The sequence below is a fragment of the Linderina pennispora genome, assembly GCF_002104995.1.
Source record: "Linderina pennispora strain ATCC 12442 chromosome Unknown DL89scaffold_11, whole genome shotgun sequence".
In the NCBI taxonomy this organism is placed as follows: Eukaryota; Fungi; Kickxellomycota; class Kickxellomycetes; order Kickxellales; family Kickxellaceae; genus Linderina; species Linderina pennispora.
The window spans coordinates 349,006-368,331 of record NW_024468259.1 but is presented as its reverse complement, the minus strand read 5'-3'; the positions used below and the strand labels follow the sequence as shown (position 1 = coordinate 368,331).

The 19,326-nt window shown below is 56.2% G+C and overlaps 8 protein-coding genes across 8 annotated transcripts; 3 read left to right on the top strand and 5 right to left on the bottom strand.

Moving 5' to 3' along the window:
- Positions 1–160: 160 nt before the first annotated feature.
- Positions 161–1,797, bottom strand: DL89DRAFT_269083 (uncharacterized protein). The gene has a single exon (XM_040888147.1). The coding sequence runs from the start codon at positions 1,627–1,629 to the stop codon at positions 343–345; it is 1,287 nt and encodes a 428-aa protein (XP_040741740.1). The 5' UTR covers positions 1,630–1,797; the 3' UTR covers positions 161–342.
- A 367-nt stretch (positions 1,798–2,164) lies between these two features.
- Positions 2,165–3,242, top strand: DL89DRAFT_269082 (uncharacterized protein). Its single transcript, XM_040888146.1, has one exon. It carries the CDS (start codon positions 2,209–2,211, stop codon positions 3,013–3,015), a length of 807 nt encoding a protein of 268 aa, XP_040741739.1. The 5' UTR covers positions 2,165–2,208; the 3' UTR covers positions 3,016–3,242.
- DL89DRAFT_38210 (PCI-domain-containing protein) lies at positions 3,050–4,502 on the bottom strand. The gene has a single exon (XM_040891598.1). It carries the CDS (start codon positions 4,247–4,249, stop codon positions 3,083–3,085), a length of 1,167 nt encoding a protein of 388 aa, XP_040741738.1. The 5' UTR covers positions 4,250–4,502; the 3' UTR covers positions 3,050–3,082.
- A 549-nt stretch (positions 4,503–5,051) lies between these two features.
- On the top strand, positions 5,052–6,008 carry DL89DRAFT_269081 (PCI-domain-containing protein). Its single transcript, XM_040888145.1, has one exon. The coding sequence runs from the start codon at positions 5,078–5,080 to the stop codon at positions 5,927–5,929; it is 852 nt and encodes a 283-aa protein (XP_040741737.1). The 5' UTR covers positions 5,052–5,077; the 3' UTR covers positions 5,930–6,008.
- Positions 6,009–6,419: 411 nt separating this feature from the next.
- DL89DRAFT_259130 (alpha/beta-hydrolase) lies at positions 6,420–7,291 on the top strand (the record flags this gene model as incomplete). Its single annotated transcript, XM_040885662.1, has 2 exons — positions 6,420–6,463; positions 6,529–7,291. The coding sequence occupies 2 exons, from the start codon at positions 6,420–6,422 to the stop codon at positions 7,289–7,291; spliced, it is 807 nt and encodes a 268-aa protein (XP_040741736.1).
- A 1,312-nt stretch (positions 7,292–8,603) lies between these two features.
- On the bottom strand, positions 8,604–11,307 carry DL89DRAFT_294429 (IF-2B-domain-containing protein; the record flags this gene model as incomplete). Its single annotated transcript, XM_040890510.1, has 4 exons — positions 8,604–9,080; positions 9,112–9,819; positions 9,851–10,702; positions 11,203–11,307. The coding sequence occupies 4 exons, from the start codon at positions 11,305–11,307 to the stop codon at positions 8,604–8,606; spliced, it is 2,142 nt and encodes a 713-aa protein (XP_040741735.1).
- A 1,056-nt stretch (positions 11,308–12,363) lies between these two features.
- DL89DRAFT_324054 (uncharacterized protein) lies at positions 12,364–16,692 on the bottom strand (the record flags this gene model as incomplete). Its single annotated transcript, XM_040891431.1, has 8 exons — positions 14,810–16,692; positions 14,026–14,781; positions 13,653–13,964; positions 13,397–13,600; positions 13,312–13,365; positions 12,705–13,283; positions 12,571–12,664; positions 12,364–12,542 (listed from the first exon to the last, which is right to left on the bottom strand). Exons 1-8 carry the CDS (start codon positions 16,337–16,339, stop codon positions 12,364–12,366), a joined length of 3,708 nt encoding a protein of 1,235 aa, XP_040741734.1. The 5' UTR covers positions 16,340–16,692.
- Positions 16,693–17,584: 892 nt separating this feature from the next.
- Positions 17,585–19,187, bottom strand: DL89DRAFT_278789 (DnaJ-domain-containing protein; the record flags this gene model as incomplete). Its single annotated transcript, XM_040889529.1, has 2 exons — positions 17,585–18,845; positions 18,928–19,187. The coding sequence occupies 2 exons, from the start codon at positions 19,185–19,187 to the stop codon at positions 17,585–17,587; spliced, it is 1,521 nt and encodes a 506-aa protein (XP_040741733.1).
- Positions 19,188–19,326: the final 139 nt, after the last annotated feature.

Genomic DNA, 19,326 nt, shown 5'->3' with positions numbered 1-19,326 from the left:
GTCTTACAGCACGTACACGGTCCACACAGCAGCCCATCCGAGCCTCTCGCTTCGCCAATCAAAACATCGTGCCGATCGCACGCTTTATTTAAGAAGCGCAACCTTTGTCTGCTCCCCGCACATGCAACCCCCACATGTGCCCTTTCCCTCACACTCTGGCGCCGCATACCTGGCCTGGCCGATTTCCAGACCTCAAGGGCCGAACTATAACGGGAAACAGATAATAGCATTCTGGGTAAACCGCACATCAAAGAGCATTACCACTAACAGAGTAGACGCATTGCATTCTCAGCCCGCGGTCCTCCCCCACTATGCCGATCAGCAGAGGACACGGGGGTGCAGTCACCCCTGCCTGTCTTTGTACTCCGCAGCCTGAGAGTTTGGATAGCAGATGCGCAGTCGGTTAAGCAACGGCGCAGCGAACGCCAGATGAAGCACACGGTCGTGCAGCACGCGGTTCCTATCGTCCGACGCTCCACTACGGGTGATGACCTGGATCTCCAGCTCCCGCAGCTGCAAGCACTTTGCCAGCAGCAGGTCCTCTGAGGAATCAGGCGGGAACAGCTGGCCAGCCAAGGCTGCATCAACAGCAATCTCCAGCTTCAGCAACGACGCATGGCATCCACGCAACAGCACGTCGTTGGCAAACGGATACGCGGACTTGCAGCCCAGATGCTGGAGGTTCGGGAACGGAATGCCAGGCGGCGCCAAGCGCGTAGCCAGGGCATTGTCCTCATAGGCGCCCAGAGCGTCAATTTCCAGATGCTTGAGATTCGGATACTCGGTGCTACGCCCGTGCGAGTCCTGGATGAGCTGGATACAATCGTGAATATGGATGTACCGCGCGGTCAGCGACTCCAAGGTCGACGCGCAGCGACGCGCTAGCGCAAAGCACGACTGCGGATCTGGCCCGGACGGGTCAATCGTCAGACTCTTGAGCTTAACCGTGGGGGTGGAGAACTGGGGCGCCGGACACGCCACAAGATCAACATTCTGAACCAGATGTCCCTCCACGCCCGCCACCCATGCCTTGCGCACGCCCAAATCCACTCGGCTCAGTCCAGGCATCACCACCGGCATCGCCTTCATAATCCCGCCAACATCCACCCTGCCATGGTCGCTCCCAAACACCTGCAGTTCTGCATGTGTGGCATTGGCAAACAAGCAGGAGGCACCCAGCTCCTGCAGAACCTCATCAGCAATCACACCCATCGATGAGGCTACGATAACAACCTTCTGCACGTGATGCGACCAGCCCAGGGACGATGCCTTGCGGCTCGTAAGCCCCCGCCGACCCCAGTAGAGCGTGCGGGCGTCAGACCGGCCGCGGACCGTCGCCGTCGAGCTATACAAAGGCAGGGCTGCACAGCGCCAAGCGCGGCACGCCCACAGCATGCCCTGGATTTGGGTTGGCTCGCGTATGTCTTTGCCCAGCACACTGCATGCGGGCACGACTTGGGCACCCTTGCCGGCTATACCATACTGGGCAATATGCTGAATTATCTCGAACGGCAGGAACTGGGCGCGCGGGTACGACTCCATGTGCAGCGAGTAGTGATGTAAGTGTTGTGTTTCCAAAGTGTACAGAGTTGGGAGAAAAAGTGGTGATGGACCTGAGCCCAGCCCCATGCCCAGCCTTGCAGCCCTTTATTTCTGGCTCTTTCACGGCCTCCAGCTGCAGCCTGAGCAGGAAAAAGGCGTGCGGGCTTGCAAGTGTAGGAGGCGCTGGCCAGCAGGCTACCACATCCCGGCAAGCGAAAACCGGATTTCGGATGCTTTTGGCCGTATGCTGCTGAGTATGGCAGCTATTCTCGCTTTTCTGAACCGCCGTTTCAGTATATTTGCATTTACCCCCTGCGGCTCGCACTGCCACCCCCCCTTGTTCATCACTCGACCACCCCTGGCTCGGAGAGCATTTTGTGGCGAGCCTGCCGAATGGTGCAAATGCCACTAGTACTCCCCGCAAGCACGCAGACACACAGGGGTTATCAAGCGCTATATGGCATTCGGCCAGGCTATTTCCAAAAGCAGCCAACCACAGGTGCTGATCAAACTCGGATCATCCAATCACGGCTGGTCGTGTTGACCCTGAGCGAGAAAAAAAAAAAAAGAAACGAGCAACGCTAGCAGCTTCTTTTTTTTTTTTTCCTCTCAGAGGCGCTCCCTTTCTATAACGAAAATTATATTTTTTTTATCTCGCAGTCTGCAATGTCGCCCAGAGTCAAAACCACGCCCTCGCTCAACAGCCTGGTAGCTGCCGCGTCCACCGTACAACGATCCTCCAGCCACGAAAGCAGCGACCCGAGCCCCATTGCGCCGCACATCCCGTCGTCGTTGATTGTTGCGACCAAGATCCGCCGCGGCCGGCCACGCCGTGACGACACACAAAACACGCAGAGCGCGGCCCTCAGCTCCGAGTACCAGCGCATTGTCGACCAGATCGCACACGACGCCAGCGAAGACGCCGGCGGACGGAGGAGACAGTTCATCTGCACCGTGGAGGGCTGTGGTAAGGTGTTTTATCAGCGCGCCCACCTCAACATCCACATCAGGTCGCATACTGGGTACAGGCCGTATGTGTGCGGGTTTCCTGGGTGCGGAAAGGCGTTCACGCAGCTGGGTAATATGCGCACGCATGAGAGACGACATACTGGCGATCGGCCGTTCAAGTGCCTGGTTGTCGAGTGCCAGAAGGCGTTTACGCAGGCAGGCAATCTGAAAACTCATATGCGAAAGGTACACAATATCGATAACTCGCCAGGCGCCACCCGCCCAAACCGGAGGAGTAGCACGCGAAAGGCTTCCGACTCGCCTGAAGAGGTCCTGTCACCAATTGCCCTGGCCCAGCAGCGTATGCGACAGCAACAGCAACAGCAGCAGCAGCAACAGCCAGCACAGCCAGTGCAGCCATCGTCAGTGCCAATGTTTCCCATCATCGTACATCCGAACCACAACCCATACAACCACAACAGCATGCCGCCTACGACTCTGTCATCGGCGCGGCAAAAGCGGTAGCAGGGCAGAGACGGCGGCTTTTTTTTCACTTCTTAAAACGGAGCCCAAAAAGTAACCTAATAAACCCTTAGACGCTGATGATGCCCGACAGCTTCTGCACGCGGTTGAGTAGCAAATCACCCTGCTTGATGGTGGCCTGGTACTGCTCGTTCTTAGTGTCGGGGCGGTTCGTCTCGACGATCCCGCCGACCTTGTCGATGACGCAGTGAAGGCGGCCAGCAGCAATGAACCGAGCCAGCTCCTTGTCGATGAACTCCTCGCTGACACCGAATGCCTCGGCCATGGACTTGATGGTCAGCGACAGGTACGACTCGAGGTGCTGGGCGTAGGCACGAATGCGCATCTCGCGTGTGTAGAAGCGACGGTGGGCGTACAGGTACCGCGACACATTCAGGTGGTCAGTCTCGACGCCGGCCAGCGCGCGGAAGAAGTCGGCGTAGCGGCAGTCGAACAGCGCACGCATCAGACGCTCGACGTTTGGGATGTGGTGGATAACCTCAACAACCTCGGGCGCGTCAATGACCTTCTTCTTCAGGTCGCCACGCGGCAGCACCACCGCACACGCTAGCGCACCATGGCAGACAAAGTCCGTCAGCGACATCAGCTCGGGGCTCGCGTACGTGCTCAAGCAGTCGATGAACAGCTGGCTCGCCTCCTTGAACTGCCGCTGGCTCGCGCGCCACACACACTCGTACGCCTTGAGCCGGTTGCGCCGGTCCCAATCGCCACCACGGTCGATCAGCTCGCTTGCCCGCTCCAGCTCCCTCTGCACCTGGTGCGGCCGGTCGTAGAACATGCTGAGTCGCAGCTTGCCAAACACGATATCCAGCTTCTGGTTCAGCGTCGTTGTCGGGCGGTTCAGGATCTCCTCGTACTCCGCCTGCGCCTTCTCCTCGGACCCGATCTGCGCCAGAAACACTGCCCGGTGGATGCTGCTCTCGTTCTGTTCCAGCTCACCGTGCTCCTCCTTTGCCTCCTCAATGTTCTTGTCGAGAGATGCCAGCTCGGCCGTGTATGCAGCCTCCAGCTCCTTCACCAGAGCCGCATCCTCTGGCAGCGCATTCTCCGCCACTAGCTTCTTATAGAATGCCACCATCTTGTCGGCCTTGATGCCTTCGATAAGTGCCTGCGCATGCTCCTGACGCTGCTCTGGTGCGCTGTTCAGCAGTGCGAATCTGTGTTGCGCAAGCGACAGCTCTGGCTTTTTGGCGAATACAGCAGTTTCCTCCGACATTGCTCAGTAACAGAATGCAATAGAAAGCCCAATTGTTGTGTGGTAGTGTATAATTTGGCAGCGTATAATAAGAAGAGAGCCGAATTGTGTAGTTAAAGAGACAAGAGCCAAGTTCTCCAAAAGCCCACACGCGTGTATTGCGTCACAGATCTGCTGGCTGATCGCGGATCAAGGCTGTCCACGCAATGCCTCGCTGAGCCGCTTTCCCTCGCACCGAGCGTGTTGACGACTACGACAACGACTAGCCGAATGCGCGGCCTCCTCTTCTCCTTGCAATCCCACCTATATTCTCCTTTTTGCACCAGCAGAGATTTTGCTAATTAGCTGATTTTAACGCCAGACAAAAAACGAACAGACATGGCAGCACAGTTGGAGCAGGCGCAGAATTTGGCCAAGGAGTCACCACAGCAGGCAGCGGCCCTGTTCAGCTCTGTCCTCTTCGCAGACAAGTCGAGTGCGGTAACAGTGGCTGAGCGCGAGACTGCGCTGCTGTCGCTGGCGGCCCTTTTTGAGCAGATGCAGGACGCGGCGGCGCTGACCAAACTGATCAACGACTCGCAGTCCTACCTGGTGTCGGTGTCGAAGGCCAAATCCTCAAAGATCATCCGCACCCTGGTCGACCGGTTTTCGGGTATCCAGGGCGGCCAGCAGCCGCAGATAATGACATGCCAGAGCATGATTGCGTGGGCAAAGGATGAGAACCGCGAGTACCTGCGCCAGGCCCTGGAGACCCGCCTGGCGTCGCTGTACCTGGACAACCAGATGTACACCGAGGCACTGGCGCTCATTGCACAGCTTCTGACCGAGCTCAAGAAGCTTGACGACAAGATGCAGCTGGTCGAGGTGCATCTGCTGGAGAGCCGCGTGTATATGGCCCTGAAGAACCTGGCCAAGTCGCGTGCTGCGTTGACGTCCGCGCGCACGTCAGCCAACAGCATCTACACCCCGCCGCCACTCCAGGCGCAGCTCGATCTGCAGTCGGGCATTCTGCATGCCGAGGAGGGCGACTTTAAGACTGCGTACTCGTATTTCTTTGAAACCATGGAGGGCTTAGCTGTGTATGTATCGCCCAAGGACGTAGCCTCGTCGTCAAAGGACAACAACTCGCTTCAGACTGGCCTGTCCGCCGCTGAGGTCGAGACGCGGCAGCTGCAGGCATTTGCGTATATGATTCTGTGCAAGATCATGCTGCAGCAGCCCGATGAGCTGGCCGCGCTGCTTGCTACCGGAAAGACCGCGTCAAAGTTCCGCGACCGCCAGGTGGTTGTGGCACTGCAGGCTGTAGCCAAGGCGCAGAAGCAGCGGTCGCTTGCCGACTTTGAGAAGGCCCTGTCCACCTTCCGCAACGAGCTGCAATCGGATGAGCTGATTCGCACCCATCTGACCACGCTCTACGACACCTTGATGGAGCAGAACCTCGTGCGCCTAATTGAGCCGTATTCGAAGGTCGAGATTGCACACATTTCGGAGCTGATTGGCCTGCCCATCCGCGTGGTTGAGAAGAAGCTGAGCCAGATGATCCTCGACAAGGTCTTCCACGGTATCCTGGACCAGGGCAATGGCTGCCTTGTTATCTTCGAGGAGCCCAAGCGTGACCTCACGTATGATGCCACCCTCGACACCATCAAGAGCCTTGGTCTGGTCGTTGAGTCGCTGTACGAGAAGGCATCTGCGCTCTGAGCACGATAATACACACATTCTATCATTTCCAAGTCTTTTAAAAATGTGACCCCGTTTACACTGGTTTATGAGCCTGTGCAACCCCATGTGTGGCGCTCTCACCATGTAGGCCTTATTGCTCCAGCGAAGTTTGTCCATGCATTATCGCCACCATTGAATTGAGCACATTTGCCATACATAGGTGCTGGATAGCCTCTCTCACAGCAGTATACATAAGAAGCAAGTGGTAGTTTATTGCACGACGTAGCAATGGGGAGCTTTGCATTTTTCTTGCGTTTTCTGCCCTATACTTTTCCAGCTCTACTAGGACTACCCTCCTAATTCATCTACTCCTCAACGACTACAGTCTGGGTTTTCTTAGCCGCGGATGAAGCTTGCAAGCGCAGCAGTCGCACTCTGCTTGCCAGTAGTACCTGCGAAAGACACCGGTAGTAAGCCTAAATCGTACATACCGCTTGGACCTGTCACCAAAGCGTACACAGTACTTGAAATGCAGAACCATGACCTGAAATCAGCATTCAAGACATTTGCATAGTAAGTATGTGATACGTGAGTCAGTCATTAGCTTGAATTATTCCTGAATGTCAATGTACGCGTAGTTACTCGCACGCTGCATACACAGTTGGGTCTCTGTGGAACTGCAAGGGCAGCTGCGAGACGCCAGAGACACACGGGACCGAGATCGAGTACAGATGGCGCAGTCAAGCACCAATAAGCGTCGGGTATATCGGACGCAACTCCAACTCCAAACTCCTGGTAATATCATTCCGGGGCACTAAGGACACCGACGACTGGATCCAAGATGCCGAGTTCGTGCAGGACCCCTGGCCACCACACTTCTCAGGCTCTCTCGTACACCATGGATTTCTCAGCTCCTATCTGTCTGTCGCGCACAATGTCACATCGGAGATTACCAGGCTCGCCCAGATGTACCCTGATCACCGGATTGTGTTTACTGGGCACTCGCTCGGCGGCGCTGAAACAGTGATGTGTGCTGTAGATTTACTGAACCGGAGACCTGACTTGAAGCCGAGAATGCACATCTACACATACGGGCAGCCGAGAATCGGCAATGACGAGTGGGCTAGCAGGGTCGACAAATTGAAACTGCCGATTTTCCGGATGGTATACGAATGTGACATGGTTCCACACATCCCGTTCCGCTGGCTCAACTATAAGCATTTTTCAGAAGAAGTGTGGGTCCGCAATGGCCAGATACTGTTTTGCGGCAGGAATGGGGAGAATACAAAGTGCTCCGACCTAGTGCCAATCGGAAACTACAGTATTCCTGACCACTCGCGTTATCCAGAAACAGACTGGTTTGGCGAATCCGAATACATTAAGGCGTATATCACTCACTAGAAAATGGAAATACCACCTCCACTATATCTTTACCTATATATAAGATTTTATAGTCCAAAAAGTGCCCTACCGTCCGCCAGAAATTATTTAATTGGTTTAAAAAAACTCTTAAGCTTCAACACGGGTTTGAGTGACTTGCTCTGTAAACTCCTTTTTGATCTTGTGCGGTATCTGACCTCATCGGTGAAACCAGGGTGACAAATTGCTATTGTAGTGGTCATAGGTCTCTACTGGATATCTCCATTGGTTCAGCGCAAGAGCTGCTCTCATTGTTGGTCGGCTTGATAACTTCCATGGTGTCATCATGGTGGTCATCACCGGCTGCGCAACACTCTTAGGATATTTATTTATGAGCACCTATTGAATGAGGCCATATAACTCTTCTAGCAGTTATGCAATATTTGTGGATATATTTTATAAATTATTTTGTCTTATGAACATGCGTAAGCAGTAGTATTTGGGCCACAATGGACCCAGTCTGTATAGACTGATTCAAGAGACTGTATCAGTGCTAAGGACCCCAAGAACTATGCAAGCCAGATCATTCTTAATAAAAAGTTCTTAATGCTATGCATACGCAATAAAGCAAAACTGAACAGCATCATTTCTCTTCTTACTTGCCTATTGAATTTCTCAAATGAATATTACCCGCAGCACTACTGTCATAAAGACATCACTTGGTGGTATTGGCTTCCGTGATTCTATGTCGCCCCGCCTAGAGCAATTTGTACACAGCGTCAATATCATCAAAGAGCATGCATACATGTTTTCACGATGGATATTACTCCATCAACTAGCTGACGATGATGCTTTTGACCCTTCAATACTTGTGAAAAAGGGATTCTTTCGTTTTATTTATTTATTTATTACAACCTGAAGGCAAAGACGGCCATGTCTGCCGAGGATTTCGTCAACCAGAAGGACAAGTCAGAACTGTCGAGCGCAGATTTCTGTGATGTAATTAGATATCATAAATATGATTGTCTATTACATAATGGTGATATTGAGCTACATGGCGTGCACGATGTTGACATTCGGGGTCCGGAGTCCCCCTGCGCCACCATAGACAAGGCCGAAACGCATACGTACAAAGGCCTAGACAGACGACCAGCCTTCCTTCTTTCCCTCAGTCATTTTTGGAGAAGTTATTTATTCCATATATTCGATAACCACTCATTCCCCAAGTTAACACCCAGAGTCCACGCCAGCGCCAGGGATTGGCGCTGATGCACCTTCTGGATATCTGGCATGCAACGCTATACTTCCAGCACCGATATTTGTAATAACAAGATAGCCAAGTATAAAAGACAGCTTACATCTGGTTCTTGTACTCGCGCAGCACGACAGGAATACTGGTGGTGGGGATCATTCCGACTTCAGTAATGATCATGGAGACAAAATCTGGAGGAGTAATGTCCTGGACGAGGTTCAGCAGGCGCAGGTTCTTTGTCTCGCGCCAGTCAGTCAGCGGGCACATGGTGCGCAGCTTGGACTCGGCCCTGGCTTCCATGGAGGCGGCAGGAGACATCATCGCAGCATTTTTGGCCTGCTTCGCCTGCTTGGCCTGCTTCGCTTGCTTCGCTTGCTTGCCAGCAGCAGTTATTTCGCTGACAGACTCGTCAACAAAGGTCTTGCGGTTGTTCCAGCGCGGGCGCGCCGAGTAGCGGTCGCGGGCATATGCGCTGTACTCCATCTCTGCCAGAGACTGGTCGGTCAGTGCATTGCCAAAGCCCACAGGCTGCGCATCGGGGATACCGGCCTTGTATACCAGGGCATCAGGCACCCCGAGCTCGTTTCGATACCACGGCGTCGAGCTGCACGCGCTCGCTAAACTTGTATGTCTCGCAGGCCACAATCACCGGCACGTGGTGCGAGCGCGCTGCCAGGCCAACCATGGCTGTGCCTGCGCGCGACAGCATCGCGCCATTGGCGAAGAAGGCCTCGGCGCCCAAAAACACCTTGGAGGCCTCGCGCATGATGAAGCCCAGGGCTGTAATTGGCGCATACGTCACACCGCCGTTGGCTCCGTTGCGGCCGCGGCCCTTGCCGCGCGAGCTGCCCAGATCGCTGGGCACTGCCGCTGGCACCGAGCCCGACTCGCCGCTGGCGCTCAGATCCGCCATTCCCGCCTCGACCAGGCGCCGCACCAGCTTGCGTCCCTCGAACTGCGGCCGCGAGTCAATAACGATCACACGGAACCGGCGGCCAGCCCGGTGGGCTGCCAGCAGAAGACGCTGCACAGTCGATGATGCGCCAAATGTCAGCACGACGTCACCGTCCTGGATTTTCTGCGCGCCCGAGTCAGCAATGACATCGCCCGCCGCCGTAATGCGCTCCTTGACGTAGTCGAGGATGCGGGTAATCAGCACGCTCTTGGCCGTGGCCTCATCCATGTCGGCCGGAATCCGCATGATCTCGTCCTTGAGCCAGCGGATTGCGTTACCGATGCCCACACACATTGGGCGCTGGTGCACAATAAAGTTGATCTGCGGCGAAATGTACGACAGCAGGTGGCGGTACAGCGACGTCTGCGGCGGAGTCGTGTAATCGGCCAATCACGTCAATGAAGGCCGCCAGCACCGACACAGCGCGCGCATTGGCACCAGTAATCTCCATAGTTCCCATGCGCAGACCGACCTCCTTGATACGGGGATGGATGGTCATGCCGGCGGTCTGGTTTGTCGACTTTGCTATTTTGCGCTCGCCCGGACCGTTCGCATACGGCGGCAGTGCATCACGCAAAATAGCCTCACTGGGGCCACCCACACCGCCAGGAACCGACACCGACGCCGGCTCGCCGGTCTCAGCTGCCACATACGCATCCCTGGCCATGCCCACAACGACCTGCGGCCCGGGTGGGAATGCCGAGTTCTTTATGCCGGCCACAAACGCACCTGCATCGCCGGTTCCGCCCTCAGCACTCGCAGTGCTGTTTGCGTTCAGTACCTGGCTGGGCGCCAGTGCAGATACCGACGATGGCGGATGCGGCGGTAGATCAAGGTGCGAGTACAGGTACATGCGCTTGTCCTCCTGGAACACACGGTTCGTCATCGTGTAGTGCTCTGTCGGCACATGGTGTGCGCCTGCGCTGGTCTGCTGCGCGGCTCCATCGGCACCCGCGTTTGCGCTGTGGTGGTGGTGGTGCGCGGGCTCCTTGGCGTCCTTTTGCTTGTCGCCCTGCGATGCCGTGGCCTGCTTTGCTGCGCGCTCGAGCTCCTGCTTGGCGCGCCGCTCGGCCCTTGACATAGTCGGCTTTTTTGTTGAGGCCCCCTTCTTGTCAATGATGCCCTTTTGCTGCAGCTCGATCATCTTGAGCCGCTTCCGCTCCTCCTTCTCTGCCCTGGCCTTGGCTGCTGCGTCTGGCCCCGGCCCGCTGGTTGCCACTTCTTTGCCCTTGGCTCGCTTCTCCTGCTGATTCGACATGCCGGAAAGTACGGGGAGGTGTGTATGGAATTTGCGGAAAGAAATGAAAGAAAATCTAGTCAATCGAAAGGAGAAAAAAAATGCTGGGCTGGAGCTGATGCACCAGCCGCATTCTAATTTTTCTTTCGCCCTCAGTGAGTCATCGAGCGAGCCGAGCCGAGTTGTCATTATCACCAGGCATGTTTGCCTGGAGGCCTATGTATGGTGACAATGGCCCAATACATATCTGCACCCCTCACATACCGGCGACAGCTGACACGGCCAGAGCCATGCACCGTCGCACATAAATGAATTGTGGAAAAGGCAGCTGTATAATGTATTCAAAAGTGAACAAGAAAAAATGATATGTAAAAGAGGTGGAGGGGTTTGGATTTCCGAGTACAGGTATAAAAATGCGAGTGTGAAGCGAGCCAGCATACCCTGCCTTTGCTCATGGGGGAGGCGAGTTCCAGATATGGCAGGCCTTATGGCGGGTGCATCGTGGTTACGTGTTCCATGTAGATATCGCGGTCCTCATTGCAGTATCCGCAGGCCGGGCACTTCCAGTAGAACTGTGCGGCCCAGTTGCGCAGGCCCGAGATCGTCAGCAGCATGGTTTGGGAAAGAATGAACAGGTCAAAAACGGGTGCCCAGAGACACGCACAAAGCCAGGGAAATAATAAGTAAAATGGAGAGGAAAACAAGGAAGAGGGGCAAAAATGGCAAGGGAAAGAGGGGAGGCCCTTTGTATGCAGCACGAACGCGGAACGGGTGGCTCGTTTTTTCTCAGCGTCGGGCCATTTCGCCCACTGTAGTCCGTTTTTCGCCTGCTGAGCAAGGGGGATTTCTGCATCCTCCGCTTTCCACCCATACACCGCAGCACAATAAAAGGGGCGGGCACATCCTTTGCCCACCAGCGTATCTTGATTTGCGTTGTGCGTACCACAGCACTCGTGGAAATAATGCATGCTCCCCCATGGGGCGGCGCGCGCCTCGCAAGGGTGGGCCCTGTACCTGTTCGAAACCTACCCGAGTCTTGCAGCTCCTTTGCCTGTGAATCCTGCCTAATTCTGCAAAAACCCAATCCGCTCACAGTGCAGACTTTTGCCTGGTCTATTTTCGGGCCGGCATTTATGGAGTCGTTTTCTCAGTTCAAAGTGTTGGGAGCGCATTATTTTTGATTTGCCCGTTAGGATGTTCATGAAGCGGCCGCGTGAACCACATGGCACCCCTCGGGGGAACGGGATGGGGACCTGAGATTCTGGGAAGTACCGATCGCGGGGCTGGGGGAGCAATTTGCCCAGCTGATGGGGGTAAAAAAAACTCTGTCGCTGAGCGCAGCCGGGCCTGAGTCAGAAAATTCTCGCTGCTGGCGCATGTGTGCCACGCGCTTTGACCCCGACACCGCCTGTGGATTATTGCCAAGCAATCGGACCTTCGATTATGCAAGCCCTGGGAGCCTCTCGGCCTCCCGAAAGTCTTGGCACTATGGAGATACTGGGAGCACAGGAACACGCCCTGGCCCTCCAAAAGCTGCCCTATGACGTAGCAGCGCCAGTGTCCAGTATCCGCTGGGTGGTACACCTTCCGAAAACCGGAAGGAACTCCTAGTGTAGAAAAAGTATTTTTGGTGGACTACAAAGGGTGTAGGTGAACTAACAGGTGTGCATTTAGTGGGTCACCTGCAGCGACTGCTGCTCGACCAGCAGGTGGTAGGTGCCCTTGAGCGCAATCAGCTCGTCGTGGGTGCCGCGCTCGACAATGCGGCCGTTCTTGAACACAACAATCATGTCGCAGTCCTGGATCGTGCTGAGGCGATGGGCGACCGTCAGCGTGGTGCGCTCCTTGGCTGCCTTGTCCAGCACCTGCTGCACGACCTTTCTCGGAGCGCGAGTCCAGAGCGGCAGTGGCCTCATCGAGCAGCAGCAGCTTGGGCTTGCGCACCAAGGCACGCGCAATGGCGACGCGCTGCTTTCTGCCCACCGGACAGCCGGCCACCCTTCTGGCCCACGTTGGTGCTGAAGCCGTCGGGCAGGTTCAGAATGAAGTTGTAGATGTTGGCCTCCTTGGCCGCCTCCTCGATCTCCTGCTGCGTGGCGCCGTGCTTGCCGTAGGCAATGTTTTCGCCGATCGTGTAGTTGAACAGAATCGGCTCCTGGCCGACAATGGCCATGCTGTCGCGCAGCCCGGTGATGCTCCAGTCCTTGACGTCGATGCCCTCGACTGACACCGAGCCAGTGTCGGCATCGTACAGGCGTTGGGCCAGCAGAATCGACGTGGACTTGCCGGAGCCTGAGGCGCCGACCAGAGCGACGCTCTTGCCCGCCATGCCCTCGAACGAGATGCCCTTGAGAATCCTGGTGTCGGGGCGGATCGGGTAGCTGAACTTGACGTCCTTGAAACTGGTGTTGCCCTCGAACTTCTCCGAGACATCGCCCTCGGGGTTCATGCCGTCGATGTGGGACTTGCGGTCCAGCGTCATGTAGATGCCGCGCGACGACACAGCGCCCTTGGACACCATAGTGGAGAACTGCGCCAGCATGCCGATGGCCATCGACGAGAACAGCGTGGTCATCATGACCTTGGTCATCTGGTCCATCGTGATCCAACCCGTTGACAATGAACTTGCAGCCGGCGAAGAACACCAGGGCGTTGACAAACAGATTGCACGCCTGCGCAAACCCAAAGCCCAAAAGACGTGACCAGCGCGCTGCGGATGCTGCTCTTGTGCGGCTCGCGGTTGTGGTCGTTGAAAATCTTGATGAACGTCTCCTCGCGACGCAGAGTGGCCACGGTCTTGATGTTGCGGATGGTCTCGGCGGCTGCCTGGCCCGACTTCTCGTACGCCTTCTTGGTGCGGAAGGACGAGCCCCAGACTGCACGCGCCTGCATGAACTGCGCAAAGCCCTGGATCGGCCAGCACGCAATGGCAATGATTGGACAGGCGCCAGTCGTACACAAATGCAATGGCAATAGCCGTGATCATCGTCGACAGGGTGCTGACGAACGTGCTCAGAACCGTGCCCACGACCTTGTTGACGTCCTCGGCTTCGGTGGCAAGGCGCGCCGTCAGCATACCGGTGCCGTTCTCCTCATCATCAAAGTACCCGGACTCGAACGTCAGGTACGCCTTGAAGGTTTCGTGGCGAATCTGCCTGGTCAGGCTCTCACCGGCAATGTGGAACAGACCGGCGCGACCAAACATGGCGAACAAATCGACGACAGCGAAGATCAGGAACATGCAAGCGTACTTGGTGGTCTCCTTCTTCATCTCATGCAGATCCGGGATAGCAAAGGCAGTCAGGAGACGGGCGTAGACCAACGCAAAGCACGGCATCACTGGCACCGTTAATGATGGCGAGAGCTGAGCCCGGAATCGCAGCCCTCATGGATCCACGGTACTGGTTCAGCAGGCGCCACAGTAGGTAAAAGTCGCTCGACTCCTCCAGCGACTTGTAATGCTTCTTGGCCTCGCGCTGCGATTGCGTCGTCGACACGCGCTTGACGCTCTGCATGGTCTGGTGGGTAGTGGCCTTCAGATCCAGCGCCTGCTCCTTCAGCTCCTTGGCAATCAGCGCATCGACGTCCTCCTCAGCAACAGGCTCATCAACCTCGATCTTGGCACGCACAGCCTGCCGCAGTTCCTGCGCCTTGACCATGGCAGCGTACTCGCCGTTGAACCCGACCAGCTCGTCGTGGGTGCCATTCTCAGACACAATGCCCTCGCGCACGACATAGATCTGGTCGCAATTGCGGATGGTGGAGAGGCGGTGCGCAATCGAGATCGTGGTGCGGTCGGCAGACAGCTTGTCCAGAGCATCCTGCACAAGGCGCTCGGATGCAGTATCCAGGGCTGAGGTAGCCTCGTCGAGAAGCAGGATATCGGGGTTGCGGATAATGGCACGGGCAATGGCAATACGCTGCTTCTGACCACCCGACAGCAGGGCACCGCCCTCGCCGACCAGAGTTTCGTACTTGTTGGGCAGCATGTCAATGAACTGGTGCGCGTTGGCAGCCTTGCACGCCTCGATGACCTCCTCCTTGGTCGGTGGGTTGCCCTCAGGGTCGATGGCGCCCCAGACGATGTTCTGGTAGATCGAGGTCGAGAAACAGCACAGGCTCCTGAGTGACGATGCCAATGCGGTGACGCAGCGACCCGATGTTGAATTCCTTAATGTTGACGCCATCGATGAGCACCTCACCCTGGGCCGGGTCGTAGAAGCGCTCAATCAGACCGATAGTCGTGGACTTGCCGCAGCCAGACTCGCCGACCAGCGCAACCTTCTGCCCAGGCCGGATCTCGAGGTTGAACCCCTTCAGAATGGGAACACTAGGGCGCGTCGGGTAGCTGAAATGCACATCACGGAACTCGATATGGCCGCGCACACGATCGACCTTCTTGCCGTGCTCCGAGTCAAGCGGGTCGATAGGCGACTCACGGTCGATGATGGCAAACACCTTGGCGGCACATCCCTGGGCGGTCGACACCGCCGAGAAATTGGGTGCTGAGCCGGCAATCGAGAAGCCACCGATGAGCAGAGCAAAGAACACGTTAAGCAGCTGCTGTGGGTTCATATGGCCGTTAACGATGCGCCAGATACCGTAGTTGAAGCCAATGCAGTACATGACAAAGATGAAGAACTGCACTGCACCAAAGCCGGCTCCGAGGACGAACCCCTTCTTGCGGCCAAATTTGTACGCCTCCTGGATCTTCTCGTCGTACCGCGTCAGCTCGCGCTCCTGGCCGTTGAATGCCATCACCGTGCGGATGCCGCCAAGGACCTCGTCAGCCACAGCCCCAGAGGCTGCGGTGTGGTCTTGCCCAAAGGCAACCCATTTGGAGATCTTCCAGCCCATGATGCCAGCCGAGCCCATGATGAACGGCATCACGCACAGGCAGATGAGTGCCAGATCCCAGCCCTTGGCCAAGGCAATGATGAAACCAGTGATAAACGACGTGGTGTTCATCATAATGAACCCCCACTTTTCGCCAATGCCGTCCTGCACCAGGTTGACATCGTTGGTGATGCGCGTAGTAAGCTCACCAGTCTTGATGGTGTCGAACCAGCCAATGTCCTGGCGCATGATCGACTCATAGTACAGCTCGCGGATGCGCAGGCCCTGGTTCTCCGCAGCAATCGTCCAGCACGCATTGAGACTGTACGACAGAATCCACATCAGAATACCGAGCAAAAAGAACCACAGGCAGTACTTGCGCGCATCATGATCAAGGTCATGGTTGGCCTTTGCCAGTAGCTCCGGCGTTGAGTTCGTGGTGATTCTTCCGTATTCGATGAGCGAGAACATTAGGCTCGAGAATACAATAGTCATTACTGGCGTAATAACGCCAGCAGCCAGCGAGCAGAAGGTGCCAAGCAAGCACAGCAGCTTGTCGGTCTTGTTGGCAAACCGGAACATGCGCACCAGCTTGATCGGTGGCGGCTGCTCCTCCTCGGCCACGACACGGTCCTTATCGTTGTCATCGGCGGGGGGCAGCTGGTCGAGCTTGTCAAGCTCATGCACAGAGGCCTTTTCGGTATTGGCCGAATCGGCGCTATCCATATGGACATGCTGGCTCTCCTTGGGTGTGATGGAGGCAGCCAGCGATGGCGCCTTGCTCGAGGTAGACCCACGCGCAGATGCCATCACAAAGAATTAATTAGGTTGCAGGGTAAAATAAATGCCAATAGGTATGGTATTAAAAGCAAGTGACGATGTCTTGCAGTTCCCCCTTGGATAGGCACTAGCGAATAATAGGGCGGATGATATGAAGTTGAAGGTAGAAATGAGGAAGAGAGGGAAAGATGAAGAAGAAGAAGAAGAAAAGCAAGAAGCGCGGATTCAGATGAAAGGCTGACCAGCTTTAAATGTACAGCCAGATGCCTGAATCTCTTCGCGCAGCGGCAGCCTTGAGGGGAAAAGAAGCTGATCCTCTTTGTAGCAGGTTGGTCACAATGTGTCGCCAAAATATGGTCGGACAGGCAGCCGACCTGCCCCTGGGGGAACAGCGAAGAAAGAACAAAGTGTGCGAAAATTACCGCGCGACAAAATCCCGAATGGGCCCAGGCCCCAGAAACAGCCAGCATAGGCCAGCCAACGACGGGCTTGCTCGGCGATTCCGGCACTGTGTGCAACCGCAGCAGCGTCAAGCCAGAGATTACTAATAGGCCTCTGCCAAGACAAAGGCCAGCTGCCCGAAAAATTTCTTCATTTTTCCCAGACACTGTGTCGATCACTGGTAGATTGCCTGCTATCGGCACCGATGGGTCCGCCGAAAACCAACCACCAGACGGCCACCAAAGTGCATGTCCAGTGTGGATGTCTGGTGGCGGCAGTGCCGATGACGGCGAGATGGAAGCTTGCAAGAGGGGAAAGTCTAGGGATTCCGCATACCCTATTGTTTAGCGCTTGGAATAATCCCCAGCCACTGACAAGGCGAGAGCGTGTGATGATCGTCTATTGAGCTGGTGCGGGAATCACTGGCAGCTGGGCAGATTTGGTTGCGGCCCCGCCAGCGGCAAGGACAGATTTGGCTGCGGCTCGCCAGCGGCAAGGGCAGATTTGGCTGGCTCAAGCATGTCCAGGAGGATGGCTGTGTCTGATCAATGTGTATGTCTCCCAAAGATCCCGTGTTCTTTGCGGAACTGGATCTCTGGATGGCACCACACGAACTGCAGTGGATGATTGGCATTGTAGATACACATAAATGAATGTGAAATATACTGGGCTGTAAGCTGGCACCCAGTTCATTTCTTGGCAAAACATCCATCTGCTGGAGCCACCATCCCCCACCAAAAAAAAAGTGCTGCCTCCATTATTTGCAAATGACGTAAAAGAAAAGAAAGCAATGTTGAAGTACACCAGGGGAATAAAGTAAAAGGTATTGTGTTTTTACTGCTGGGCGCACTGGACACCAGGGCCGCCGTGTCCGTGGCCCTCCTCGTCATCCATGTCCATGTCCTCGGCGCCGTTCTCCATGCGGCTCTGCTGGCTGGCATCGAGCACAGAGAGCACAACCTCCTCCTCGGCGTATCCCTTGGGCACAGCCGGCAGCGGTTGCCGCGGGGGCAGCAGGGCCTCGAGCTGCTTGATGTTCTCCTCCGTGGTCCAGTTGTTCTCGGGGAAGCGGATGCTGAACTTGATGTAGAGGTTGCCCATGTTGTGGTGGCGGTGCGACGGCATACCCTCGCCCACCACGGCCTTGACCTCTCCCGGCTTGATGACCTCGCCCGGCAGAATGGCCACGTTCAGCACGCGCTCGTCGAGGTGCTGGATGTGCACGTTGCCGCCAGCCAGGGCGGTGACGAGGTCAACCTCAGCCTCATAGAACAGATCGTCGCCGCGGCGCTTGAACCGGGGGTGCTCCTTCTCGTCAACAACAATGACGATGTCGCCGGGCACAACACCGGGCGCCTGGTCGGCCTCGCCTGGGAACGTGACCTTCTGGCCCTCGCGCATGCCCTTCTCAATGTGCACCTCGAGCTGCTTCCGCTCGGTTGTGGTCTTGCGGCCGCTGCACTTCTTGCACTTGTTGCGCTCGTCAATCTCCTCGCCAGCTCCACCGCACCGGCGGCACTGCTGCTGGATCTGCTGGACCATCGGGCCCATCTGGCGGATCACCACCTCAATGCCCTGGCCGTGGCACTGGCGGCACTCCTGGACAGCACCGTCCTTGCCGCCCTTGCCGTCGCACGTCACGCAGATCACGTTCTTGGTCACCTGCAGCTTCGAGGTCTTGCCCTTGTACAGCTCCTCAAGCGACACCTTCAGCGTGTACGACATGTCGCGACCGCGGCGCGGTCCGCTCGGTCCGCGGCGGGCGCCACCACCGAACATACCGCCGCCGCCACCAAAGAACTGCGAGAACAGGTCCTCGGGGTTGATTCCGCCCATGCCGCCGCCGCCCTCGTTCATGCCAGCCTCGCCGAACTGGTCGTACATCTGGCGCTTCTGCTCGTCCGACAGGACCTCGTAGGCATGCGACACCTCCTTGAACTTGTCGCCGGCATTAGGGTTCTTGTCCGGGTGGTACTTGAGCGCAAGCTTCCGGTACGCCTTCTTGATCTCGGAATCCGTAGCATTGGGCGACACGCCCAGCACGTCGTAGAACTTTGTTTCGCGGAACCATGGTTTCGTAATGTGTAGAAAGAGTCTAGCAAGAGAGCACAGGAGAGGGGTGCTTAGCAACAGAATATGCCGTGGATGTTTTGCATGAACAGCAGCACAGTGCGCACACACCACTCGCTTCCTCCTTACCTTTTGTAACCGGGGCGCTGGCACAGCTTGCAGAAATGTACAGACGGTGAATAGAGTGTCGAAAAGAGACGAAATTCAGACGAAAAATTTTTTGCTGCAGAGAAGAGTGCGTCTTCCGGACCGCCAGCGAGCAAATATATTCTGCTTCTGTGCGCTTCTCAACTGTTCGAAGCTGGAGAAAGAAAAAATCCCCAACAAGATTAAAACAGAAATCACAAACCAGCGGCCCGCACGCCATTGGCCACTGGCCCGCGCTGCTGCACCGTGACTGGGCAGTAGGCGTCCTCCCGCGCTCCGTCATTTCGGCGGCTTTTCTCCCAGGAACAGCACACTGGCTGCTGCAGAGATCAGATCAGCAATCAGGCTGCTGCTGGACC